At 46.4% G+C, this 26,085-nt stretch overlaps 2 protein-coding genes across 3 annotated transcripts in view; both read right to left on the reverse strand.

The window, feature by feature from the left end:
* Positions 1–26,085, reverse strand: part of GFM1 (G elongation factor mitochondrial 1) — a 116,567-nt gene that overhangs the window by 14,699 nt on the left and 75,783 nt on the right. Inside the window, exons 2-8 of the mRNA XM_051626761.1 lie at positions 6,727–6,790; positions 6,276–6,425; positions 5,001–5,133; positions 4,576–4,780; positions 3,724–3,840; positions 2,999–3,149; positions 406–560 (exon numbers count right to left, since the gene is read on the reverse strand). Coding sequence (XP_051482721.1) covers positions 406–560; positions 2,999–3,149; positions 3,724–3,840; positions 4,576–4,780; positions 5,001–5,133; positions 6,276–6,425; positions 6,727–6,790 — 975 coding nt within the window. The remainder of the gene's footprint in view (positions 1–405; positions 561–2,998; positions 3,150–3,723; positions 3,841–4,575; positions 4,781–5,000; positions 5,134–6,275; positions 6,426–6,726; positions 6,791–26,085) is intronic.
* Positions 8,252–24,445, reverse strand: MLF1 (myeloid leukemia factor 1). Of its 2 annotated transcripts, XM_051626768.1 has the most exons (8): positions 24,207–24,445; positions 19,526–19,685; positions 16,574–16,618; positions 14,254–14,340; positions 13,228–13,356; positions 11,973–12,132; positions 11,270–11,402; positions 8,252–10,380 (listed from the first exon to the last, which is right to left on the reverse strand). In XM_051626768.1, exons 1-8 carry the CDS (start codon positions 24,251–24,253, stop codon positions 10,287–10,289), a joined length of 855 nt encoding a protein of 284 aa, XP_051482728.1. In that variant the 5' UTR covers positions 24,254–24,445; the 3' UTR covers positions 8,252–10,286. The 2 variants fall into 2 exon arrangements, with proteins under 2 accessions (XP_051482728.1, XP_051482729.1); XM_051626769.1 differs by lacking the exon at positions 16,574–16,618 and having other exon boundaries at positions 24,207–24,444.

Raw genomic sequence — 26,085 nt, forward strand, 5'->3', positions numbered from 1 at the left:
TTTACTGGCTCTGAAGTTGGATTTCATGCTCCTTAACTGTGAAGGCACATCCACAGCAACAAACACAACCAAAGAATATAACACTGCTTACACCCTCCAGGTGTGCTCTCTCCTCTACTGCAGGTATGGCTTTAAGGGTTGCCACTACTTTCTCAACAACTATCTCATCAGAGAGTAATTTTTCAAATTTAACACTTAAGAGTGTGTTTAAAATACCAGTATAAACAGTAACCCTCAAACAACAGATCAGCTTTCTTCTGTTTGGAAGCCTGCAAAATGGCAGTGGCATTAATTCATACCAAAGGTAAGTAATGGAGTATTTTGTTAGTCATGTTTCCTGCTACATATTACACTGCTTGGAAACCTGATTCCAAGAGCAGTCTGTGTGCTCAGGAATACACTTACCCCTGGTTAAGAATAGCATAGTTCTCCACCTCTGATGGATTGGGGAGGTATTCCAGGACAGCATCCAGCAGTGGCTGCACTCCCTTGTTCTTTAGAGCACTTCCCACCAGCACTGGGGTAAAGGCTTTCTTCAGTGTTGCTCTCCTGATTGCAAGCTGAAAAGTATCAGTGTAACAACTTCAGGAGTCTGATGTGTACCAGCCAAGCACATGCATTCTCTCTCTCCTGGGTCTTCTCTACTCCTGGAGTAAAGCAGCTGCTCCCATGGAGTACAACCTTACACAAGAGCTTCCCATAAAACTTGCTCCTCACCAGAATTCAAGAGCAGTCTGAGATTTTTTTTTTCCCTCCTCATCTTGAATTCAACTTAAAAATGAAAATGTGTAAGCTAAACATAGTAACAACTCTAAAATATTCAGAAAAAAGTTCCTTGGTTCTCTGCTGGTAAAGTCAGGATTGGTGACTTCTGTTGTACATGTCTGACCTTCCCTATTTAGTTATGCTGGGAAACAATACACATGTAGATTCGTGAAACAGGATGAGATGCTTCAGTATCTTTAAACTATGGAAAACTCTTCTGAAAGAGGAAGTTAGGTAGGGGAGGGGTATTTCAGTAAGTGAATCACCATTTTTTGATGAAGCATGCTTCAAAAGCACCACAGAAGGACCTGTTCACATCCATCTCCAGACCTGCTGCAGCTACACCAACTGCCTGGGGAATCCTCCCAGGACATCCTAGCAAACTGAGCAAGAGAAACTGACTGTATGGTCACCTCCTGCTTACTCAGTGCCCTTCCCCCAGGGCACCACACCACATTGCAAAGCACAACTGAGCACCAGCAGCTCCATAACACTGATCATGAAGGTGGACAGATGCTGTCTGGCCTCCTCCCCACTCTGCAATTAATCACAGCAGCCAAGATCAGCACCTTGGTCCCAGCTCTCCCTGCCACTAGAGGATGCCACCTCCCTTCTGAGCCCTCCCTCCAACCAAAACAGCACCTGTAACCAAAACAGGCTCTGTCTTCCTTTATAAGCTAAAAGAAATTGATTCTCCTTGATAGAGCAAGACAGTTAACCACATCATCTAATCCAGGAGCCATTCCGAGTACCCAAGGACAGACAGTTGAACAGTCTTCATCACTGACAGGGAGCAGGGGTTTCTTAAACATGTTGATGGAATGACTTTGCAAAAATAACATGTGGAAAAAATGTCTCCATCAGCAGTTCTGCCCATCCAGCCAGTGTCTGCTCTCACACAGCAGGGCTGGCAATGCAGCTGTGCTGATGCCTGCTGGTTTTATTCTGCCACATGTTTTCAAATGAAGCAACATGACTGCAATTCATCCTCATCAACAGTCACCTTGGGGAAAAGAAGTAATTCTATTTTCACATACAGGTTACTGTCACTGAGTCCCTGGGACAAGACCTGTTCCCTGAGTGTGGCAAATTAGGTGATGTTTAAGCAGCTGATCTTCAGCAAACACCCTAAGCTAAGACTGTGGCATCCAGGAGTGACACTTGCATCATTCCACAAAAAGAGATTTTCAGTGGAAACTTGGCTGCTGGCCACTGAAATAAAATCCATCTTCAGGGACACATTAGTACAAATTAACCTGCATCTGCAATACTATAGCCATTAGGACTGTAATTAATTTGCTTTCAGAAGTGGAAGCAGAGGCATGCTGGATAGACAAATCATTCTTGGTAACTGATTTCCCTCCCAGCAGGAGTTATCAAAAACAGCTTCCTGCTAAAAATCTCTTCCCTCTTAGAGCAATCCAGGGCATCCACATCACTCTGCCAGGTGAAAGGACAGATCCCTACAGGTCTCTCACGTTGCTATGACATTCCTGTCTTTATCAGAGCAAGAAGGGCTGCTTTGGACCAAGAACAGCTCAGGCTGTAGAAGAAGAAACAGGGGTACCAAACTGTCACAAGAACAAATCATGTTCAGTCTGCAGACACCTGATGGTTATCATGAGGATCCCTTGCTGTTGGCATGTCTGACATCTGATAGCTGAAGTATTTCATTAAATAAATCATGAATCAAGTCTTTCCCCCTCTTTCAAAAAATGCAACTATCTTTTCTGAAAACTGTATTTTGACTGGATTGTTTTCCTCTGGGCTGTCCAAGTAAAGTCATTCCAGCTCCCTTCTAGTGTGCTGCTCTTTTCCCTTCAGACAATCTGTGTGAATACAAGGCAGGATTTCCTAGGCACAAGGATCCCAGCAGCTCAACAACTGACTGGCCACGGGACATGAGGCAAGTCCCAGCCCCCACGCTGTGACACAGCAGGGCACCAGACTGACAGCAATGGCCAGAAGTGCCCTTGAGCCACTGGCTGGTCTCCAAAGGGCACACACAAGTTCAGACTTTCCAATGCAAATCACAAACCAGGTTTGGAATAGGCCCTCAGCAAGGAGGGCAGTGGGAGTCCAGCTGTGGGAGCTGACACGGGTACCAGAGAAGCCCAGCAAACCAAATTTCTTCAAGGTGTCAGGAAATTTTTGACTGGGGGGCAAGAGGAGGGCAGGGACAGGAAAGGATGAGGGAACAGCGCCACAGGAAGAACCACCACAAGAAAGTCACCTTTAACTCGGCAGCCGTAGGCATCTTCTCCTCCAGAAACAGCTCCCCCAGCTGATCATCCGAGTCGGCCACACACTCGATCAGCTCCCGCCGTCGCTCCGCAGCCTCAGCTCTGAGCTCAGCTGGAATCTCCTCGTAGCGCAGGGTCTGGCTGCAGAGACACAGCACAGCCCCTGCAGGGCACTGCACCCACCAGCCTCCCAGCCACGGGCCACCGAGGTGACCAGCCTGAGCAAGGAGAACTCACTCCTGGCACGGGTACCGAGGAGATTTTTCTGTCTCCTAAAATGATCAGCCACGTTATCCTTAGTGCTTAAGCAGGAAAGGGCTTCTTCCCACCATGGCAGGAGCTTGCAAGGATGCAGGGTAACCTGTCCAACAGCCTCACCCACCTCTTCTCTTCACCCCAGTCAGCTCCTGCCAAACACAGGCTATCGGCCCTGTTATGGAGCAAGTCTCCTGTTCCTCAGGGTGGCAAATGTGGCCACCAGCCCTTCTCACCACTGCAGTTAGCACACAGCTCAGGCTGCAGCTGCCCATCAGGAAACCTGACCCTGCAGAATCATTCTGCTGCCAACCTGGAGAGCTGCAGGGTGGCACCTCAGCCCTAGCACAGGCCACACTTCCCAAACAGCAGGCTTTTCATCTCTGAGGAGAAACTGCAGGTAGCATTACTCATACCAAGAGTAGCTCCAGCTAAGAAATACACAAGTTTCAAAACTTACCCAAGTGCACCATCAAAATATATAGCTCTCTCTTCTATAAGATCTATAACTCCTTTAAAGTTTCCCTCCAGGCCAATTGGAATCTGGACAAAAGCTGCGTTGTGTTTTAACTTGGATCTGAAAAAGTGAGCAAACATAAAGCAGTTCAAGAAAAAAGCCATTTTCATGCATCTGCTCCAGGTGGTCTTTGAACAACACCCCATTCCTACAAAAATCACAACCTTGTGTCCTTTGGACAGTGCCAAAGATCTACCAGTGCTGATACAACATGTCTAGCTCCATATTAGCTGGAGTGACTGCCAGCCCTCTATATCCCAAGGGATACAATGAGCAGCTTCCCTGGGAAAGAAGGCAGTACAAACTGGTTTCAGATTTCATTGAATTTGCTTGATTATGGGAGTTGCTTCTCCCTCCACACATATTAATGCACCCATCTCACAGATAAACCAGGCCAAGAAAGGCTGCGGGTGGGGAGCAGACAGGATCTCTGGTACCTGAGCTAGAGACTGTCCAGCCCTGTGTCACCTCCTGCTGCAAGCTGCAGCAGGTTTGCTACCAGGTTCTAGGAAAAATCAAAAGGCTGTTTTTAAAGTGGCTCCAAACAGAGTTCCCTCAAGAAAATAAGTATCAGAGCCCCAGCTCTGTCACTGCAAGCCTGGGCTGACCCTAACACTTGTTCCTCTTGAGGATATGGAGACTTGTCAGAGATCAAGATTTAACCTCAAGTCAGGTGTTACCCTCCAAACTGTGACTACAGACCCCACAAGAGAATGCTCTGCAGTAATCTCAGCATTAACCTGCCAGGTGAATAGCTGAAGAATTATTTCACAAATAACTTCAAGTGATAAATACCTCAATTGTTGCACTGCTCTGGCTGGACTAGAGCCCATTCTGTCCAGTTTATTAATGAACGTTAGAAATGGCACACTGTAACGTTTCATTTGCCTGTTCACAGTTATTGTCTGGCACTGAACTCCTCCAACAGCACAGAGAACCAGAATAGCTCCATCGAGAACTCTCAGAGACCTCTCCACTTCAATTGTGAAGTCCACGTGTCCTGCGTGACAAAAAAACCCACCGTTATTTGCAGGGGATGAAGGGACATGAGAAACTGTTTTCTCATACGTGCAGAAAAGAGCAACAGCCAACAGAACCAGTCCTCAGCTCCACAGGAGGAGTCACCCCAGCTCAACCCGGTGACAACACAGGTGGCACCACGTGGCACTCTCTGTGCACAGGAAGGAGAGCAATCTCGACGGAGTCGGGAGCGTCGCTACCTGGCGTGTCTATGATGTTGATGTTGGTGTCTTTCCACATGGTGTATGTGGCTGCAGACTGGATCGTGATGCCACGCTGGCGCTCCAGCTCCATGGAATCCATCACAGCTCCAACTCCATCCTTGCCTTTCACCTTAACAAAACAGAGTGTACTAAGGATTCTGCCCGTGCAGAAGGGTGCCTGATCCAGCGTGCACCATCTTTCATGCACTGAAGAAAAGCAGACATGGCACAACCCCTTCAGTTCTTGTACTACAAACAAGTTAGATTTAATTTTTTTTTTTTTTTTTGCAGCTTCATCTGTGACTTTCATGCATTTTGCTCTCCTGAGGATCAGTCCTGGAAAAGGTTATCAGGAATCTGAGGCAAATGATGCTTCCTCATGAATTTAACAGGCTGAAAATCACAGCCCTACATCCTCTGTTTCTCCCAAGCATCTCTGACTACATCAAAAGGAAGTTCTGTCTTCCACTGTGTATTTACCATGGGGATGGGAAGGGAGAAGGAAGTTTTGAACTAAGACAGCAAGTGCTCTGGAGGAGGGGGAACCCCGCAGTGAAGGAGAGACAGCTTTCCATCTCCTTATCGTTACAGGGTGTATCGGGGGAACCAGCAGGTTTTCGGGACTCCTTTTGCAGCTTGGCCAGCAGAGCTACCCCTGGCCCAGCTGCCTCAGCCCTGGCCACGCCGAAGAACGAGTCCCAGCAACGTGCGAGCAGGAGGGGCAGGGGCAGCAGCAGGGGCAGGGGCAGGGAGCAGGGGCAGGGGCAGCAGCAGGGGCAGGGGCAGCAGCAGGGGCAGGAGCAGCAGCAGGGGCAGGAGCAGCAGCAGGGGCAGGGGCAGCAGCAGGGGCAGGGGCAGGGAGCAGGGGCAGGGGCAGCAGCAGGGGCAGGGGCAGCAGCAGGGGCAGGAGCAGCAGCAGGGGCAGGGGCAGCAGCAGGGGCAGGGGCAGCAGCAGGGGCAGGGGCAGGAGCAGCAGCAGGGGCAGGGGCAGGAGCAGCAGCAGGGGCAGGGGCAGCAGCAGGGGCAGGGGCAGCAGCAGGGGCAGGAGCAGCAGCAGGGGCAGGGGCAGCAGCAGGGGCAGGGGCAGCAGCAGGGGCAGGGGCAGCAGCAGGGGCAGGGGCAGGAGCAGCAGCAGGGGCAGGGGCAGGAGCAGCAGCAGGGGCAGGGGCAGCAGCAGGGGCAGGGGCAGCAGCAGGGGCAGGGGCAGCAGCAGGAGCAGCAGCAGGGGCAGCAGCAGGGGCAGCGCGGCTGCCGGGCCCCCCGAACACCCACCTCGTGCATCTGGGCGATCCTGCCGGTGTAGAACAGGATCCGCTCCGTCAGCGTCGTCTTCCCCGAGTCGATGTGGGCGGAGATGCCGATGTTGCGGATCCTCTCGTTGGGCAGGATCCCCGAGGAGCAGCGCCTGCGGGGCAGGAGGGCCTGGCGGGGGGCAGTAAAGCGGCCTGAGCCCGCAGCAGGGCTCGCCGGGCCCGCAGACAAACCTCCCGCCGCGCTGCTTCCCCGCGGCTCCTGGCGGGTGACACGCGGGGGCGTTTCACGCGGAACGGCCTTTCCGGGCTCCCAGGGGGCCGCCTCCAGCCCCTGCCCCGCCCCGGGGAGAGCAGGCAGCCCCCCAATCCCCGCGCCATCCCGCAGCCCGGCCCCGCAGCCCCCCCCGCAGCCCGGCCCCGCAGCCTCCCCCGCAGCCCGGCCCCGCGCCCTCACGGCACGGCGGCGGTACCTGGTGCCGCGGCAGGCGGCCCGGGCCGGCCCGCAGCCCCCGCAGCCCCCGCAGCCCCCGCAGCCCCCGCAGCATGGCTCCCTCCTCCCGCGCCGCTTCCGGGCCGCCGCGCATGCGGGGCCGCCCCGCCCCGCCCCGGGCAGCCCGCCCCGATGTCTGCCCGCGCTCCCCGTGAGGAGGCAACATCCAGCTCCGCCTCCCCTGGAGCCGCTCCAGGCCCTGCCCTCTTGCTGCCGGGGGAGCCAGCCCAGCCCAGCCGGCTGCCGCCTCCGAGAAGGGCTCCCCGGGGTCTGCTCCAGGCTGAACAGCCCCAGCTCCCTCAGCCCATCCCTGCAAGACTTTCCCTCCAGTCCTTCACCAGCCTCCTTGTCTCCTCCGGCCCTGCTCCAGCAGTGAGGGGCCCAGAGCTGCACCCAGGACGGGAGGGGAGGCCTCCCCAGTGCTGCGTAGAGGGAGAATCACGTCCCTGCTCCTGCTGGCCACACCATTCCTGGCACAAGCCAGGACGCCAGGGGCCTTGAGGCCACCTGGGCACACTGCTGGCTCGTGTCCAACCAGCTGTCAACCGGCACTCCCAGGTCCCCTCTGGGGAACACTGGAATGGGGAGAAAATTCCTAAGGATTCCTTGGGCCTGACCCCGGTTAATTAGTGACCTTGAGGCGGTGACCAGGATTTATGTGGCTGAAGTGACGGGGGACACGGAGCCATCAAAGCCACGCTGGAACTGCAGGGAAAGATGAGCTGATGTTACAAGGAGAGCCAGGCTGAAGCAAGGTGGCATGAAGTGCGGGGTGACTGCAGGATCAGGGGCAGGCTCACTCATTAGGAGCAACCAAAGGGCTGGTCTCCTCGCCCAGGGAGCAAGCACGGGGCACAGCCTGAGAAAGGGAGCGTGGAACTCCTGCTGTGTGGAGCACAGGGACCCATTTATAAGGCTTTGAATGTTGTGCTGTAACAAGGACATGTCGATTCTGTCAGCATCAGAGCTACACACAGAACATCCCCGTGGATCTGGGGCAGTTACTCTGTGATTTCCCTCTTTTGAACACCACAATGAAGAAGAACTTCTCCCCGCTGACAGCTGTCCAACAGATGGCAGGCTAAGATTCAGGTCGTAGCTCAAGGAAGCTACAGCATGCACCTGTATTCTCAAATCTACTTAAACCAACCAAACACATCCCAGTGTTAGGCAAGACTGTTCTGGTGGATGGGGCTTGGAGTGACCTGGTGAGGTGGGAGGTGTCCCTGCCCATGCAGGGGGGCTGGATCTAGATGATCTTTAAGGTCCCTTCCAACTCTAACCATGCTGATGATCCTACCAGAGAAGACTCCAGGAGAACAGCCTGGCCATCTCCCACGTTTCCTCCTAGCCAGCTGTGTGTGGTGCAGGCAGGATTTCCCCCTGCAGGGGGAGGGCAGCTGTGTCCCCTGGCTGCACTGCTGGTGGGGTCACACCTCAGGATGCTTCACAGCAGCCCCAGCCAGCCATGCACAAGGCACTGTGTGGTGTAAACCCAGCCAAACTGTAAATAATAAATAACTTTAATGAAGAATTACCGTTTCAGATGTTTCTATATAGAACAACTTCTTTTGTATTACAGTTTAGAACACTGTTTTGCATAACAAGGTAACTTGTAGTGAATATTAGCCTCTTTCCACTATAATTTTAAAACAACAGTATGTACTTGGTTTACTTATTACATATATGCATCAGGTGTTTTCATACCTCAGTAAAGCATAGACAAAACTACAAGTTGTCAAATCAATGCTATTTTCTGCTAGATAATAGCATCTCTCAAATCAAAGATTTATTCTGAAAACAAAAAACTTTTCTGCTGTTTATTACTGGGAAATTTAAGTGACATACCTGGGAAATGCCTCCACAGCCTTAGAGTCTCAATGCCATTAACTGCAAAACTGATGTTGTCTTCAGGGTAGGGAAGACCAGGCTCTAGAGTTGTACTCTTACTTTTTAAGGAGAGTAAAAGCACCCTGGAGGTTCAGGGTTCTGGCAGACACCCTTTGCCAGGCTTGGCTCTGTTTCAACCCCTTACCCACCCACCTACCTTGACTTTTTGAAGAATGGTTCCATAGCACAAACTTATAGGCACTACACATTTGCTCCAATAACAGGAGTAGACCATTGTGCTATCCCAACAAATAAACACTTGTCTTTCCCTTATCAGAGTTCAACGTAAGTATTTTTTATTCTTTTTGCACATGAATGAACATAGAATTAAATAATCTGGGGAATCTGCAGAAAGATTAAATATGATTTAAAGGCCACTTCCTTTTTGGCCAAACAAACATTAATCCTAGCTTACTAAAACAATTTTATCATATAAATAATACTTTTTTTTTTAAGGCTGTATGTTTTAGCCTTGAAATAATCTGCTGCAGTGCTAATGCTGTAATGTAGTCTACAGAAATTATCTATGCTACCACATGGGGATCAATTCTGCATCACACAGCACCATGCCAGCTCCACACTTGTCATACAAAGACCCTTCCTGCTGGCTGTCACACAACTAGATCTTCTCTACAGCAACAGACTCCTTAACCCACAGTAACAACACCAAGGGAGACCAACTGTTGGATTTAGGATCATTCTACATCCACTAACACAGGATGCAAAGGAATACTGAGGGGGAAATGGTTTCCTGCAGGAAGAGCCCTTTTAGCTTTTTAGGACAGAAGCAAAGGTGTAATCATTCATTTACCCAGTTAAACTGGTGCCTACTCAACCAAGTCCCACATTTGTCTCATGAGTAACTAACAGTTACAGCTGCATTTGTGAGGACACAGGGGTATTATTGCAGAACAATAAAAAAAGCTACTATTGAGATCTTAAAGAAAGCAAATGAACAGGCCGCCTCGAAAGGACACGTACCAAGGATCAGAGATACAAAACTCACAGTCTAGGCACAGAAAATGAGATGCAAGAACAGCTTATGGACATAAGAACACTAAGAAACTAAAAGTTACTTGAAGTATTTGACATTTCAGTATTCCTCTCACTTTTTTTCCCCTGTTAAATCCAAGTGAATCTGGGGATTCTCTAACGATTTACAACACTTTATATATTTATATATAGTGGCTACAGTGTATTCAAATTGCTCTATCACCTAGAAAACCAATAACTATTTCAGCCACACAAAATAAAGATCATTTACTTTCTATGCAAGTTATAGAGTGTGGAAAAAAGTAAGTTTCATTACCAGGCTTAATAAAATGTGAGAGATTGGTGCAGTTGTAGTAGAAAACAAAATGGCAAGTCAAAAGTATTAATTTTTTTTTAAGAGAATTAGTGTTAATCCATTAAAGTGCTTTTAGGATTTTTTTTTTTAAATGTACCAAAACTAGATGGTTTAACCAAGGATCCGAAGTTTTAAAGAACATTTGGTTGTCAATAGATCAGAGGAGCAAGGCACACTAATACTTACTGCAACAAAAAACAGAGATTGGTCAATATGTGTATACTTATATGAACATAAGCAATGCAGCACCACTATCTTCTCTGAAGAAACTCCATTCACATGGAGAATGGAGGCAATTTTATTTATTTTTTGCTGCTTTTGATGCGAACTTGTGTTCCTTTCACACTGAGATTCTCTCTGGGCTCCCTGAAACTCACAGCTGCATGTGGTTTCTCTCTGAAACAAACAGAAAACAAAAATCATAATGACCATACAGTATGGGAGGGAGAGAAGGCAGTGTTTGTTAATCACCTCTGTGGAGGTACAGTTATTTTAGTTGTAAGACTGTCCCTCCAGAACTCCTTCATTGCTCCCAGCACAGAGGTGGGCTGTTTTCTTACCTCATGCTCTCACTGAGAACAAACAGCTTAGTTTGAAAACTAAACCAAATGTACCAAATCTCTGTAAAAAACCAGGAGAACAGCAGAGGTGGCAGAGGGCTCTGTGTAGTTCACAGGTTGTAGCATTCTCTACCAAACACACAACTGATGAAGGAATCGCAGCTTCCACTGACACTGGATCAGCAGAGAGGAAAACACCTGGAGCTTGGCAGAGAGCAGCCTGTGCATTTACAGATAAAGTCTCATTCCTACACAGTTAGGATTAGAATTGGTCTCATTTGAAATCTAACTCTGAAGAGAGGAGTGTGTCTGTCTCCAGCTTTGTGGAAGGTGTTCCTTTCACCCAAGAGAACAGATCAGCCTTGCCCTCACTAACAGTTACACCTGCATGCAACTAACCCCACTTAATGACTGCAGGGGCAGCTGCAGCATTTGTACATGGTGGAGCTAAAAGCACTGGCACATTTCTCCAGAAAAAACACACACCATTTTAGCCCATCAGTCCATTAAGTAATTTTCCAAGACAAAAATACTGAATGTCTTCAAAACGCAGTTAACAAAATACTGCCTTAACACTGTTGTGACGTCAGGAGAAAAGGAGGAATAAAATCTGCTATTTCTCCTCAGACTTCTCTCCAGTAAGCACTGGTTGTTCATGAACACATTGCTTCAGAAGGGAGTTTTCACTCTAGGGTTGCCTTGTTCTGCTGGGAAACTACTTTTACCTTCTTCCTTCATTTTCCTTGGGTATGTGATGAATACTTCTGTACTTGGGAGCTTCTAAAGTGCTTCTAGTTCTAGATGGCTTGAACCTCATAATCTCTTTCTGCCACTCTTCATTGAAAGTCTGGGCATCAGCTGAAAAAGAGTTAAAGTTTACTTCTCATTTTTAATAAGTGCAAACAAGATAGGAAAAAACATGTAATGAACATTAGGTTTTTTGAACAGTATTTTTAAACGTGCCATTCATGACTCTCCACATGGCCTGCAAGCTATTTCTAGGGGCTTGGTAAAGACAAGTGAAGCTTCCTGCCCACAGGCTTATGCTTGGAATATAAAACAACCTGAAAGTCACTTTGTCGTAAAAGCACATGCATGTGTTAACCACACATCTTCAATAACTATTTCCTATTAGCCACAAACACACAGTAAACAGCAAAATTCTGTTCAAAATATCACTAAAAGCACCGTCAAAGATGAGCAGCTACTGTACAAGCCAACAGTACCAACTGCCTTAAAACACAACATTTTCAAGTCTAACTGGTTACTTTAACTTAGGTTGTCCAAATTTATGGCAACAATTCAATGTGTAGACTTTCAGTTTGTCTGAAAAACAGTCCCTTTTAAGAGAACTCAAGCTGGGACTTCAAAACTGGTATGTGAGACAACAGAGTAAAGCCCATTGGAGAACAGCACAAACGGACATACTTTCATCCAGGTTGACAAATTCTTGGTTCATTTCTTCATCCCCAGTCTTGTGGTTCTTTGATTTTTTAATGACATGAGCACGATCATTAATATGATGACCAATAGCCATTTTCTCCAGTCCACTTTCAGAATCCCTAAGTGCTTTTCTGGTCTCCTTAACCTGCACAAAAAAAAAGGGAAGTAAGTGTCCTTCCAACCAAAAAAAAGAAGTTTAAAAAGTTTTTAAAAATCCAATCTTCTTCCCAAAGGTATAATTTCTTTCTTTTGAAAATAAGTGAGGCTTTATAGGCTTTTCCAGTTGTCTCGATTACAGTGTTGGCTGAAAATACACCACCAAAGCAGAGATCAAGTCTATTTTCTTTTTGCTGACAGGAAGATTAAGCAAGAACACCTAAAGCTTCTTAAGTAACGTACATATTACTGGGTATTAACTGTTGGGGGGAGAAAAAAGCCCAGTCTAAATTTACTACATGCAGACAAGTCTTCAACATTCTCCTTGACAACAGAAGCAACAAGAGCCAATGTCAATATTCTCAACATGAAGGGACAACAAACTGCTGGGTTGTCCTGTTGACTGGCTCAAAACCCAGGCAACCACTTATCACTGTGTTCATAGGTATATTATTAGAACCTTTCTGATAACCGAGTGTCTGCTTGAGCTTGAACATATCCCCCAGCCAATCATGCCCAACAGCCTTTCCTGCTCACAGATAGTCTTTCATGAACCTTGCTGCAGGGTTCAACTTCAAATTCAGATTTCTCAGTAGAACGAGAGGCAACAGCTGCAAGGAAGTCAATGAAAGGGCAGCTCCATCTGAAACGTTACCTCAGGGTTTCAAAGGGCTGGAGTCAAGGGGGTGATTGGGAGCTATGCTTTGCAGAAACAGACTGCCTCTTGCCACCTTGTACTTTAGACAGAACTTTAAATGTACCAGAGGAGGATTAATTATAGGGAACAGAAAGGAGCTGGAGACTGCCTTGAAGAATCAGCTCTTCTGGCACTCAGCCTTTCAAGTCTTTGACAAGCAGACTATTTAGATGCACACTTAGAAGCACACAAATCACAAGGAAGAAAACAGCACTTTAGCTTAAGAAGCCTTTAAACACAGAACAGTATTTAGACATAAATTTTTCTGAACTACAAAAGTAACTATCTCCAGTAAAAAGAACCTGAAGGAAACTGCGTTTTGGTAGAGATGAACTTAGATTCTGGTAATTACAACCCCCTTTCCTGCTGCATCTCAGGACTACTTACACCTCCTGGAGCTGTGCGCGTCTGAGCTGACGCTTGGAAAACTTTTGGTGGCTCATCCCCTCTTTTGGAGTATGTCATCACAGAGGAGGAGCTGAATGTGTGTGCATCCGGATTGACGGACAGGTCATCCTACGAGCAAGGCAGACTTCTTATTAACAAAAGGTAAAACTTGTGGGTAACAGGTACTTCTGGTACTTCTTACACTCTGCAACTATCTTATCATTATGAAAAAGAACACGCCTCTGACAAAGTAACCCTCAGCCCTGCACCACAGGCCTGGCCTGCTGGGAAGAGACCTTGGCACTTGGTAGGCCCTCACTCTTGTCCCAGCCTTGTCTGCCCACAGGTCTCCCCCTTGCCAGGAAGGACAACAACAAATAAAAAGCATGGGCAGCAATAAGCAACTGCAAACACCTGCCCTGGCATAGTGGAGTTTAGTAATGGAAATACAATCTCTAACATCAGTCTTGCACATATAATGAGGTGTGTGCAGAGTTCAGGTGAAAGGGGACTTGAGCAGCAACAGTTACAGGCCATTTCACAAAGCCAGTAAAACACAGGAAATACTCAGCAACACTTAATATGATATTGGGATAGATATTTGTTATCTTCAAAGACTCTGAAAAAGAGACAGCACTGAAAACCACATCAGAGGAAAGTCTATATGCAAGGTGGCATCGAGGTGCTGGTCGTTTGGTTGGTTTTGAGTGTCCAGTAACACTTCAAACTGCTCCTTCACTGCAGGTGTCAGCTCTGGCAACAGCCAGAGACCAGATTAACTCACAGCAGTTCTAACCCCTACAGAATCAAGCAGATATTTAAAGTACTGTTGTTGGTAAATAATCACTGACAGCACAGAGAATTACAACCATGATGTAGTTGGGGAGAAAAACTTAAAAAATCACATTTCTTATTCTCTCCTTGAGACTAGTAACCTTTTTCTTGACAGGACTTTCTGAGTCTTATTTTAAACAATTGTCATTCTCCAATACAATTAATTTTAGAACATATTTTTTTAAAACTTACAAACTTTCTGTGCATTTCCAGCATGCTGTTCCTCATGTTTGACATCATTCTGTCCATTGCAAAAAAAGGCTCCCCAAAATCTGCATCCTGATAAAAGAAAAGACATAAAAATTAAAAGAGTCTTCCGACTCTCTAAGTTCTGTGGCTGTTTTTTTGCATGCATTTTTAATGCAAATCAGACCATCAGAAAGGTTTTCACGGACTGTAATTCACAGAGAAAAGCCAAAATGCATAATCTTAAATGAAAAACTGAAAGCCAGCATAGGGTGTTTGATTGTTAAGTTGGAGATACCAGAGAGACAGAAGGGGAAGATTTGACACTCAAATATCAAAACAAGCTCAAATTGTGGCCAATTTACAAGAACTATTTTCATGTACCTTCTAACCTAACTAGCTTCTGCTGTAAAATACATGCCCTTCCATGCCTTAACTATTGAAGATCTAATCATCCTTATTCCACCAATACCTTAAATCATGTGGAATCACATTGAACCTGCATCACACCAAATAAAGCTGCTCCTCTGCACTTTAGTCATAGAAAGGCAGCATGGAAAAGTCAGAGAACCATAAGTTGGTATTTTAATGGCAGCTGAATTACTTGATGCTACAGACATATTCAAGAAAACATTCATTGATTGTCCAGGGTTGCACAAAGGACTGATAGGAAAACAGCTTCACAGGCACAGGATTTTATTAAAAGGCTCCATAGCTGATGACCACACTGATGGGAGATACCTCTGGGAAATAATGAAACAAAAAAAACAGAGACAGCACGTAGGGAGGGGGTGAACTCTAAGTGACCATCTGGGAAGAGACAGTGATGGATTCCCAAATGAGCATCCTCCTCTGGGCTGCTCTCCAGTGCAGCAGGTGGTGATGGCACAGATGGTTTCCACCATGCCTCTCCTCTCTCCTACTAGGAACTTCTCCTCAGGACCCGCTCAAACGAAACACTGGGCTGCCTAGTTTCTGACACCAGCAGTTCTAGTGAAGAGCAAACCCCACACCCGTGTTGGTGAAGAGCTCCTAGCCATGCATGTGCCTGGCTGCTTCCCAGGAAGCCACTGTGCCACCACCACCACGGTCCACAGGTCTGAGAGGAGCAGGGAAAACAGCTCCCAGGGGCTCTGGCAAACCCAGCAGCTTTGGCAAGAGGCAGGTGCTGTGGGACAGCAGGATGCCAATCACAGTAGCTAACACCCCAAGGTCCTCCAGCCACTAGAAATACAGAATTAGATTTAAGTAGCTACGTATTTAAAGGTTGAAAAATAAAAGCTGAAGTTTAAGCACCAACCTAAGTAAAATTCCGGTATAAAAAAATCTTTGATTTTTTTCTTGAGTACCAAGAACATTGAAACCTGAAGGGCTATCAACACCTCTGGGCAATAATTATAGACAATTTAGGGCATCAAATCATTGCAAGGTTAAGTAACTCCAGAAAACTGCCTTCTGCAGTTAGAGATCTGGACACTGACCAATGACATTCCACAGTAATCAGCTGTACTGATGGAATTACGTGCCATAGATTGGGGCAGGGGGAGCAACAGCATAGCCTGTGCAGTTCATAGAGGAGCAACATTGATTAACTAATACACTTTTTGCATACAGCAGGCTGCCAATTAGTGCTTCTGCAAAAGATAATTAAGCAAGTAATACTTTTGGATGTAACAATGCAAAGACTCATGTTTATTTCTACCTGCTCTGCAAGTCAGAGACATCCTTCTAGGCTTCTAGTTTTCAACCTAAGGACTCTTAGAAGCCTTCCAAAGGAATAAAAAACCTCCAAGAGCAACATAAGCTTTTCCTCAGGTACTTTTTACAGGTCCTTTACAAGATATTCCAGATCCCCAACAGACTACAGCTGAATACCATTCCAAGCCCAGTTCCAGTGGAAATTCTGTCTCCAGGAGCTGGACTGTCTTAGCTGTGACCAGGATCACACCCTCAAACATGCCCCAAGCTACCAGTGTCCATCTACAGGCAGCATTCAAAGTTTGGAGCCTTTCTCCAGGGATTATTTCATTTATATCCATCAGGGATCAAGCACCAACACACACATCCCTGAACAGAAAAGCCAGCTGCTAAGTAGCAACATCTCCAATCCTGGTATCAGCGTATTTAGCCTACCCTTGCATTGCCATTTAGTAAGGGAAAACAGTAATTAAAGTTCTTTCTTGAATTATATTGTTCCATAGATCTAAACATCAACAAAAGCAGTTTGCAAGCACATCGAGACCAGCCTTTGTCCATGCTTGAGTTATGCAGACAGTATGCACACATCAGCCAGAGCTACAAGGATTATGGCTCCTGGGATACTAACCACTCTACCAAAACCTGCAAAGGGCATGAGGGAGCAGCTTGTTGCCTGGAAAAAAAAGGATCAGCATCTTTTAGTTATTGTACCTGTGACCAGATGTGGCAGAAGCAACTTTCATATCCAGCAGGTGATATTAAGCATTCCCCACTAGAAAAAGAGAGTCACTCAAGGTGCTACAACAATATAATATGAAGCAGTCTCTGGGTGTATAGAAGGAATATATTTCTACTAATGGCATTGGAAAGCAATAGCTGTCCTCACTTTTAACAAGTCATATCCATATGTCTGTACTAGAAGCACTTAGAGCTGGAAGTTGAGAAACAGTTGCATACCATAGCAACCTCTATAGTAAAATTATTTAAGTCTCCCCTCCTCTGAAAATACTGCATTCCACTCAGGCCACGCAGCCCCATCACTGGAGGCTGATTAACATCAACAATCAAAAGGCCCTTGAATGTAAATTTCTGTAATAACATTTCAGAAAGCTGGCATACAATTTTAGCACTTAAAAATTAAGTGGCACAGCTGACCTGTTCCCAAGCACAAGAGCTTAATGTAAACATAAAATATGTTTCTCTGAAATATCCATATACATCTTGCAACAACCAAAATGAATTTAACTTGTCAGCAGTTTCAAAGGTCATTGCAAAGAAGTTCTAGGCAAATCTATCATCATACACAGAACCACTCAAAGACAAATCCCCCATGAGCAAACTGTATTCTTCTGCAGTTGTATAAATAGATGTAGCTATAAACACCAGCAAATGCAGTTCCTGTATGACCAGCTGATATTGAATATCCCTATATGACAGGGCAAAGCTGGAAAACACATCCATGTTTCCAGGAAACTAAGACCGGTTAGACAGAATTACCAAACACTTCACAATCACTTTAAGTACAAAAGGAAGGAATTATCTAATTCTTTAATCTCTTTATGAACTCTTTCAGACTGCAATTCCCTTTAATATGAAGTGACAGAGAAGAATATAATATATATTCTTCTATGTATATCAAGTGCAAAAGGGCATCTTCAGAAATACAATTGTTAGTTGCTAAAAGTTTATAAACTCTGTTTTATAATACATACTAAAGCTGGTAAATAGTTGCCTAACATGCAGGACAACCAGATGTCCTAACAAAACTACACTCTCTCTTAAGATGTTTTACCCCATTCCTCCTGCTCATAAATCTTTCCTCTTCCTTCCCTCCCTCCAAGAGGCTAAAAACTGACACTGCAAATCTGCCTGAGAAAGGAAAAGCACTTTCACATTTGAATGCTATACTGACATACTGAGTTGTTGCAGCAAATTCCACCCCTTGTAAAGCAGTTCTAGACATGCCATAGTTTCCTTCAACATAGAATTACAGGATCACTATGGATAATTTTAACAAAGTGTATGTACATGGTAGTAAAGAGATCAATTTTTTCCTACATCACAATCCAATTGTTTTAAGTGCTTGAAGCATTTCTGGAGGGAAACAAGTAAAAGCAGTTTGAGGCTACAAGGCTCAAGCAGTAAATGCTGAGACTCCTGCAACACCCGACAGCTCTCAGGTGAAACATGAGGCACATCAAAAGACAGTGGAAAAATGTTAGCAGGTGTGGAACTCTTTTGTGCTTATCAAAATAGCACAGCACTCTTACATCTTTAACTCCTTTCTGTAACCACAGAGAAAGGTTTTCTATGCCTCACGTTTATTCCTCCCTGCCAAGAAAAAGGAATACAACTCCCCAAGATATCAGGGTAAGGTTTAACATTTTCTTTTTCTAAAAGAAACAGAAGCCTGATCTGGTTTGATGCATCTACTGAACCAAGGCCTAAGAACCTGCTTCAGCAGAGGAAAGATCATGCCCCAATTAGATACAGCAACATCTATATTTGAAACTAACTGGCAATGTATGAGCACAGAGGAAAGAATCTGACAGTTACCCTTTTGACTTGTAGGTGATAGTCCCTGTTTCAGCTCTCTTTATTAAGCTCTAACTATCTAGGTTTGAACAACCACCACCAAATCTGGCTGAGTTCCACAAGCCCTTGTGATTTGTTTTCCAACCGCTTTTTAAAATTAAATGTGATTTGTTAAAGTAAGAGATTATTCAGCTGCAAAATATTTAGCCTGGTGCAGGGAAAGGAACCACTTTCAAGCATATATCCTTTCTAAATACAGCAATTAGATAAGGTTTAGCTACAGAAGCATAAGATATAATTGTCCTGCATGCCCAAAGAGTTTAAAAGATACTCGATGGAAAACATAGCTCATTGCCAACTTCTCAGTTTCAGGTGGTAATTCACAGAAATTCAAGGTTTCATATCAATTTCCCTGATCTTCAATTCTTAGTCTTATACCTGTAGGAAACATTAAGAATCAGAGCAAATACAGCATGCAAAGCCCCACAGCTGCCAAGTTGAAGCAGGGTTTTAAGTATGTGTAGATACTGTTCAGGTGGCTGAAACAAAGGTTTGTGTTAAATCAAACTAACATAAATAACTAGAAACGAGGTACTAAAGTGCAGAGTGAAGGCATAAACATATCAAGGTACCTTTTAAAGTAAACTTAGCATAAAAAGGAAATACATGTTCAGAGAAGGCTCTGTCTGGATATTTTTAATACTGCTCTGCAACAGAAACATTTAAGATGTAATATTTATTTTTAATTAAACAAACTAAACATTTGTCCATTTTGTATATTCACTAACATACCAATTTGTTACCAGTCCTAAGAGAAACAAATTTGTCAGTAATAAATGCTTAAACAAGAGGCCACTGAGGAACCAAGAGAGATACTATTCACATTTTCTCAGCAATGAAATGGTCTGACCAAGTCTGCAGTAGCTGAGCCAAGCCCCTGCTTCCACAGGACCAAATTTAACAGAAATGGAAATGTGAAGCCAACTAGAGTACCACTAAGTGTAAATTCCATGTAGCCATCCTTAGAGATTAAGAAAAGACTTACTCTGCCATTTCCTCTTGGAGCAACCTGAGAGTCCTGGCGTGCTCTTCGATCTGCTCTCTCCCCACCATCTGTTATGCTGCGAAATGGGTCTCGGCCAAAAGGATCACAGAAGCTTCTCATCATCTGCCGCATGTATTCATGGTGTGCAGCAAAAGGATCCCTGAGAGAGAGAGATTTCACACAGAAGGTCACCAGGTTTTATTCCCAGCTGTGTAAAATGGCTCTGAAATGTTTAAAACTCATTTTTTAAAAATCATTCCATGTGGTTCTTCACTCAAATTCTTTATGTTAGCAGGACCCAACTGAGCAGTCTCCCGTTCCTCACAAACTCTCACTTCCTTCACTCTTCTTCCCATCTCACAGGTTGGTTGGGTGATTCAGTTACTTTGTCTTCCCAGCTGCCTTCAATGTTCCCATGCTTCTGCATGTCCATATTGCTTTTTCTCTTTCCTCATCTTTTCCAAAAACATTCCATCCTTTCCAGCCACCTTTCACTCCACTCTATGTTTACTCTCTGCCAGGAACTACACAACTGACCTATACCTTATTTATTCACTACTAAAGGACTCTCCCTGTTTTTTGTGCTTTCCTGTTAAGTTTCCCCCCTCTTCCCTTCTCTTTCTAAATGCTGAACCTGTTTCCAAAAACCTGCAGAACCCCACCAGCAATCCCAAAGCCTACAAGGAAAACACTGGTGAAGCTGCTCTCCATTATTAATTACTTAATTCTTTGCATTCTCTGATTTGAACAAGAACTAAATCTTTTCAGCTGAGACCAAAAGAGGAGCGAAATATTCTTTTGTCCTAAGCACAAGATGTGATCAGTACTGGTGCCTGTGGTCTGAGGCTACAGGTGACTTCACACAAAAAGCCTGCTTTGTTTCCTCCCTTCCCCTCCAGTCTAATTATCCTCTTTGCTATTCTGCAGAAAACCACTTTGTAACAATAACACTCATTCCCGAGTATGTTTACTTGGACCTCACAGCACCTCATCTTCCTTCCTATCTATTTCCTGGCACTCCAGGCCCCTCACGCCCTCCTGCTCTCCAGGGCACAGCAGCCTTTCCAGAGACATCTCATGCCTCCATGAAGAAAAGGTTTAGGTTGTTAATTTCTCAGTCCCCAATCATCCCTTGAAAGTTCCCTGAGCAGTTTTTATGTTCTCCCACCCCTTATCTCCAGTCCCATGAAAACTAGTTTCCCACTTTGATCTCTTGGCTTTGTACTGTCTCCTCCTGTGCCAAATTTGCATTTTAGTTGTTTGTTTCTTTTCCCTTTGAGTAAAAGATAAATAAGGTTACAAAGATAACACTAGATTAATTTTTAAACATGGGTCTTTTTAACACATCCCTATGCACGTGCTTAACCCCCTCCAGAGGAAAGCAGCCTTCCCAGTTCAGGAGCAGTTTTCCAGTTGCCACGAAGCAGACCCCAGTCCACCCCACTGACGTGGCTGCTGCCTGTAACTGCAGCCCTGAGCTGATAAGCAGCTCACACACAGCAAGCGTCCCCTCACTCTTCACAGGATGAAGAGCAGATGGAAAAAGTCTCTGCAGAAGCCAAGAGGAGGGAAGCACACCAGCACTACCACAGAACGTGCAAACTTCCATCAAACCTGTTCTGACACCACAAACTTCAGGTATCAACACCCAAATATGAACTGTATTCCATCGGTAACTCACACATGACAAAGTTTCCCTCTGGGCCCTTCCAGTTCAAAAGTAGAGCACTCATAAAATAAGTTACCTAAAACACATCATAAGCAAAACAAGATTCCATAGCTTTAATGTAGATTGTAACACCTGGTTGAATTGGGTGTGCCTAAGGTGTGGCAATACATCTCACCTGGCATAAAATAATACTTCACACCTTGTGAAATTGTCCTTTTTTCCTCAGTTCAATTTCTCTGCCAGCTCTTCTTGGCCATTCACCACCCACTACATCTATGTCATTCACTCTTACCAGTATCTAAAACTGTGGGGTTTTGTTCGTGGTTGGTTTATTTTTTAATAATTTGAAGGACAATCTGGTGTTGTCAAGCCTTGAAAGAAACACTACAGATTCATGGAAGGGCAAAAAAACCCAGAAAGTTAACAGAGAATCTGTCTGGAAGACAAGGTGTCCAAGGAATTACACCTACCACCTTGACATTGCTGATGACTGACACTTAAAATCATAACCACAAAAGGAGTAGGTCATCCTTGACAAAAATTACATATATATATATATATATAAAACAAGTCAAAGTCTCTCCAGTAAAGGATGCAAGATCTTAAGGTCTTTGTTCAAATCCCAGATTTTATAGGACAGCAACAGGTGGAGTTCAATAGCTATTCATCACATCTGACTTCCAATCTAACCTTTCCTATACGGGGTAGGGGGAAGATACTTTTAATGAGACAGACATGATTTCTGCACACTTTGCATAAAAGTGATGGGCAAAAAGAAGGGTGGTTCTATAAGGGTTCTGCACACAGAATTTGTGCCCTTGAGATGTTAAACACTGTAAGTTATTTTCAAAATTAAGTCCTGAATGCTGACAAACAGTTTAGACATTTGTTGTTAAAAAAGGTCTGCAGTTAAAAAATGTTATCTAATTAGTAGTTAATCTGACCTTGACCTGACATTCAGGTCTTTCCAGGGATCACTAAAGAGAACAAAAAGTGTATCTACAGCCTGGAAATCACAGCATTAGGCACTACAAAGGCTGATGCTGCTATCACCACATGACAAGTGATTTTCACCCAGATGTATCTCACTTGGTAAATTCTTGTATGATTCCAGCTTCAACTCCAAAGTTTCAGGCCCCATGGCCCAGCTAAAACCTTTCATGAAGTTATAGTAAAAGTACAGTGTTACTTCTTCCTCTTGTGTATGTTTCTGGTCAGTTGAAAAGCAGCATCCTAGGACAATAAATTTATTATTTTTCAAAACTGTACTTCATGTTAGATATGTTTTTAAATCGGGAAGTTATGTAAGCCTGAAGTTGCAGCACCACAGCGGGGATAACACCTGGAACAATGAAACAAAAGCTGAGCTTTATTAAATTAAAAACAGAGGCCAACTGCACTTGGCAGAGAAGAGGCAACTTCTGCACCTGTGCAGGCTGTTGGGGATGAAACTCAGCTGGGCCTGGGCAGTTCTGGCTGACTGACTGGTGCTTCCCCAGGACAGCTGCTTACAGATGGAGACATTTCTTTTAACCCAGGCACTATTTCCAGTTCAGCAGTCAAAATCTCTCCTTGTGAGGTAACAGAAGCTTATTACAACACTATTCTGGAAACTAATCTTATCTGAAGTAATAAGCTCATTTCCTTAACTAGATGCAAAACAGATTTACAAGGGCAATGCCAAGAAAATGGACCTTCATATCAACCTCATCTCTTTCACACGCTCTCCCTTCCTTTCATTTCTGCAATCTCTTTTCCTTTTTTTCCTACGAGTTTAAACTGCATCAGTGGCTACAATAAAAATTAACAAAGTGAATAAACAAGAGGAAGGCAACTGATACTTCAAAAGCGCACTAGAAATTACTACTAACAACACTTGATTTCCATCATTATTTGAATGTCACGCAGAGGATTTGCAGAGTGACGTTTTCTGCACAGCGTATCCTGCACAGAACTGACGAGCTGTTACAACAGTCCGCATTTTGCTAGAAACCAAGTGTACTAATCCGTCTTGCACAGCTCTACAAACTGTCCCCCCCACTGGGAACATGCTTTTGCAGCTGAGCAATAGATGCTCCTTTAAGAGGGACAAACGCAACCTCAGCTAGAGTATCCTGTAACCAAGAGATACTGTCAACAAACCCACATCACAAGGCCTGATGCTTTACCTTCCTCAACCCCCCACCAGCGTTACCCCTTATCTTTGCTTCTGACCCAGCCCCACACAGTTTTTCTAAAGACAGGGTACTTAATATAAAATCTTTCAGGCTCCACAGAGTTCTCCAACCTCACTCTTACCCACTGCAGAGTACAGTTTTGGACAAAAGACATAAAATGGGGCCAGGCTACCTGAGCCATTGTGGCCACCCCAGCGCTCCTGGGGAGCATTTGCACAACACCTAAGATTTAGTTTCCAGTGGCAAATCAAGTTTCCAAGGAGAAACAAACTGATTTCGAAACGGAATACATAGAACACACGCTGTAACCCAAGCACTAACCCCCTGCTCGAGGTACAGAAATCCAAAAAACCCACACACATCTGCTGAGCCGTCGCAGCAACCGGGCTCCTTCCACCCCAAAACCATTCTGCCTTCTGTGATGTCAGCCCAAGGAGGCAGAAAGTTTGCCTTTCCTGTCCACTTCGTAAGAAACTCAAGAAAAGGCAAAATCAGAAGCTGAAACCGAGGGAGGGGGAGGTTTCTTCTCAGGAGACGCCACCGCGGCGTCAACATTCAGTTCTTCGCTGTGCTGTGAGACAGGTCAGATCACAAGCGTGACAGAAGAGGGGAGCGAGACACAAGACAAGGGTATTTTAAGTCACCGGCAACAACTGAAGCCGTTTGTAGGGCCGCTCCTCGGGGCCGCGGGCGTCAGGCGCCCAGCAGAGCGGAGCGCCCCGCGGGGCAGCCCACACCCCGCAGCGCTGCTGCACCCCGGGCCCTCCACACGCACCCCCGGCCCCGAGCCTCAGGGGAGCCCCGGCGAGCAGAAACCAGCCCCCCCACCCCTTACCGAAAGAAGGGATCCTCCTCGAAGCAGCGCCCCAGCCCGCCGAACATGGCTGCGCTGCCGGCTGCCGGGCAGGGACGCCCGCCCAGCCCCACCGCGGCCGTGACGAGCCCGGCGGGGCGGGGTTGCCGAACGAAACGTCGGCTCCCGGCGATCCCCGCCCCGCCAACCGCGGGGCAGCGGTCCTGCCCCTCGCGGAGCCCCGGGCCGTGCCGGGGGTGCGGGCCCGGCCGCCGCCTCAGCTCCCGCCAGGAGCTCGGGGTGGGTCCCTGTGGCAAAGCTCAGGCCGCGGCCCCCGCCCCTGTGGCGAGTTTTAAAAAGAATTGTCGTTAACGTGTGGGGGGTGTATTTTTATTTTTTTCTTTCCCCGGTAGATGGCAGTAACATAAAGCGGCTGTGCGGGGGTTTGGCCGAGCGGGGAGGCTGCGGAGGAGGCGGCGGCCTGCGCCGACATCAAACGTGGCCGCGGGGCCGGGGGGGAGCCCCGAGGGCGGGAGGCGGGACGCGCCGCGGGAGCCGCCTGCGGGCCGGGAGGAGCGCCCGCAGCCCCTCCGCGCTCGCCAGCTCTGTGTCTGTCTCTCCCGTTTCTCAGCCTCTGCGGTAGTTGCCTCCCGGCCAGCAGCTCATGGCGTGCCGCTGGCCTGCCCCGGCGCTGCGAGTGGGAACAGTCCGGGTGAGTGGTTAGACACGAAGGGAAAAGGAGGGTTGTGTCTCCTGGGCAGGAAGCGGCAGCCCCGGGGCTGGCTGGGAAGGAGAAGCCCCTCAGCAAACCCTGCTGCGGGGCATGGTTGTCAAAGGAAGGTTTCTGTAAACGAATGGAACGAAATACACGGGGAGTGTGATCTGAGTTTCCTGGAGAGCAGGGTGTGTGTAAGAACTGTGGTTACATAGAATCCCAGGATGGTTGGGGTTGGAAGCGACCCCAGATCCCACCCAATCCCACCCCTGCATGGGCAGGGACACCTCCCAGCAGCCCAGGCTGCTCCAAGCCCCATCCAACCTGCCCTTCAACACTGCCAGGGATGGGGCAGCCACAGCTTCCCTGGGCAACCTGGGCCAGGCTCTCACCACCCTCACAGCCCAGAATTTATTTCTAAGATCTAAATAAATCTCCCCTCCCTCAGCTTGAAGCCGTCCCCCCTCGTCCGGTTGCTCCATGCTGCTGCAAAAAGCCCATCTCCAGGTTTCCTGTAGGCCTCCTTCAGGTACTGGAAGGCAGACAGCTTGAAAGAACCAGAGACATAAGGATCTCACCTTCATTCTTCATAACATGGGAAAATTATGGAGAAAAAAAATGCTTATGTGTTGGGAAAAATCCTCCTGGTCTAGATGGCAAAGTTTCTCAGAGCTGTGGGCCCCAGGGTTGCTTCCTCTTACGCATCTCCTGGTGAGAGGCAGTTGAAGGTTCTTCCCTCCTCCTCTCCTCACGTCTCTTTCAATATCCCATATTTTTAGGGGGAAAGATAGAAAACGTGCCCCAGATGGCACAGGTGGGATTAGAGCACATGGGAGTATTTACATGGCAGTCGTGGAAAGCAGGTCCTTGGTTCCGCTGAGATCCTTCGTGCTGCTGAAGCAGCTCTGCTGGTGTTTGGCCCAAAGTGGAAAACCGACGTGAAAGATGAATGCACTGAGCCTGCAATATTTTTGAAAAATACCTGTAATCAGGTGAGCATTGATTTTGTTGTCTCCTGACGTAGCCTTCTCCTCAGATCCTGGCGAGTGGTGACACCGCAACCCGAAGATGCGCTCCTGACTTTGAGGAGCTGTGAGGGTGGAAAGGCTGATGCCGGCTGACGGGTGGGCAGGGAAGTGTGACAGAAATAGGGTTCCCCACTGATCACCCCAGCAAAGTCCCTGAACTGTTTGTACATTTCTGATG

The sequence above is a fragment of the Apus apus genome, chromosome 8, assembly GCF_020740795.1.
Source record: "Apus apus isolate bApuApu2 chromosome 8, bApuApu2.pri.cur, whole genome shotgun sequence".
NCBI classification, from domain to species: Eukaryota; Metazoa; Chordata; class Aves; order Apodiformes; family Apodidae; genus Apus; species Apus apus.

What these genes read in the sequence shown, in the direction of transcription:
- MLF1 (XM_051626768.1), bottom strand. Translation starts at nt 24,253, where the DNA reads ATGTTCGGCGGGCTGGGGCGCTGCTTCGAGGAGGATCCCTTCTTTCG. An exon ending in GAGGAGGATCCCTTCTTTCG is followed by an intron (nt 19,686 to 24,206) that starts GTAAGGGGTGGG and finishes TCTCTCTCTCAG; the next exon opens with GGATCCTTTTGCTGCACACC. An exon ending in TGGAAATGCACAGAAAGTTT is followed by an intron (nt 13,357 to 14,253) that starts GTAAGTTTTAAA and finishes CCTTGCTCGTAG; the next exon opens with GATGACCTGTCCGTCAATCC.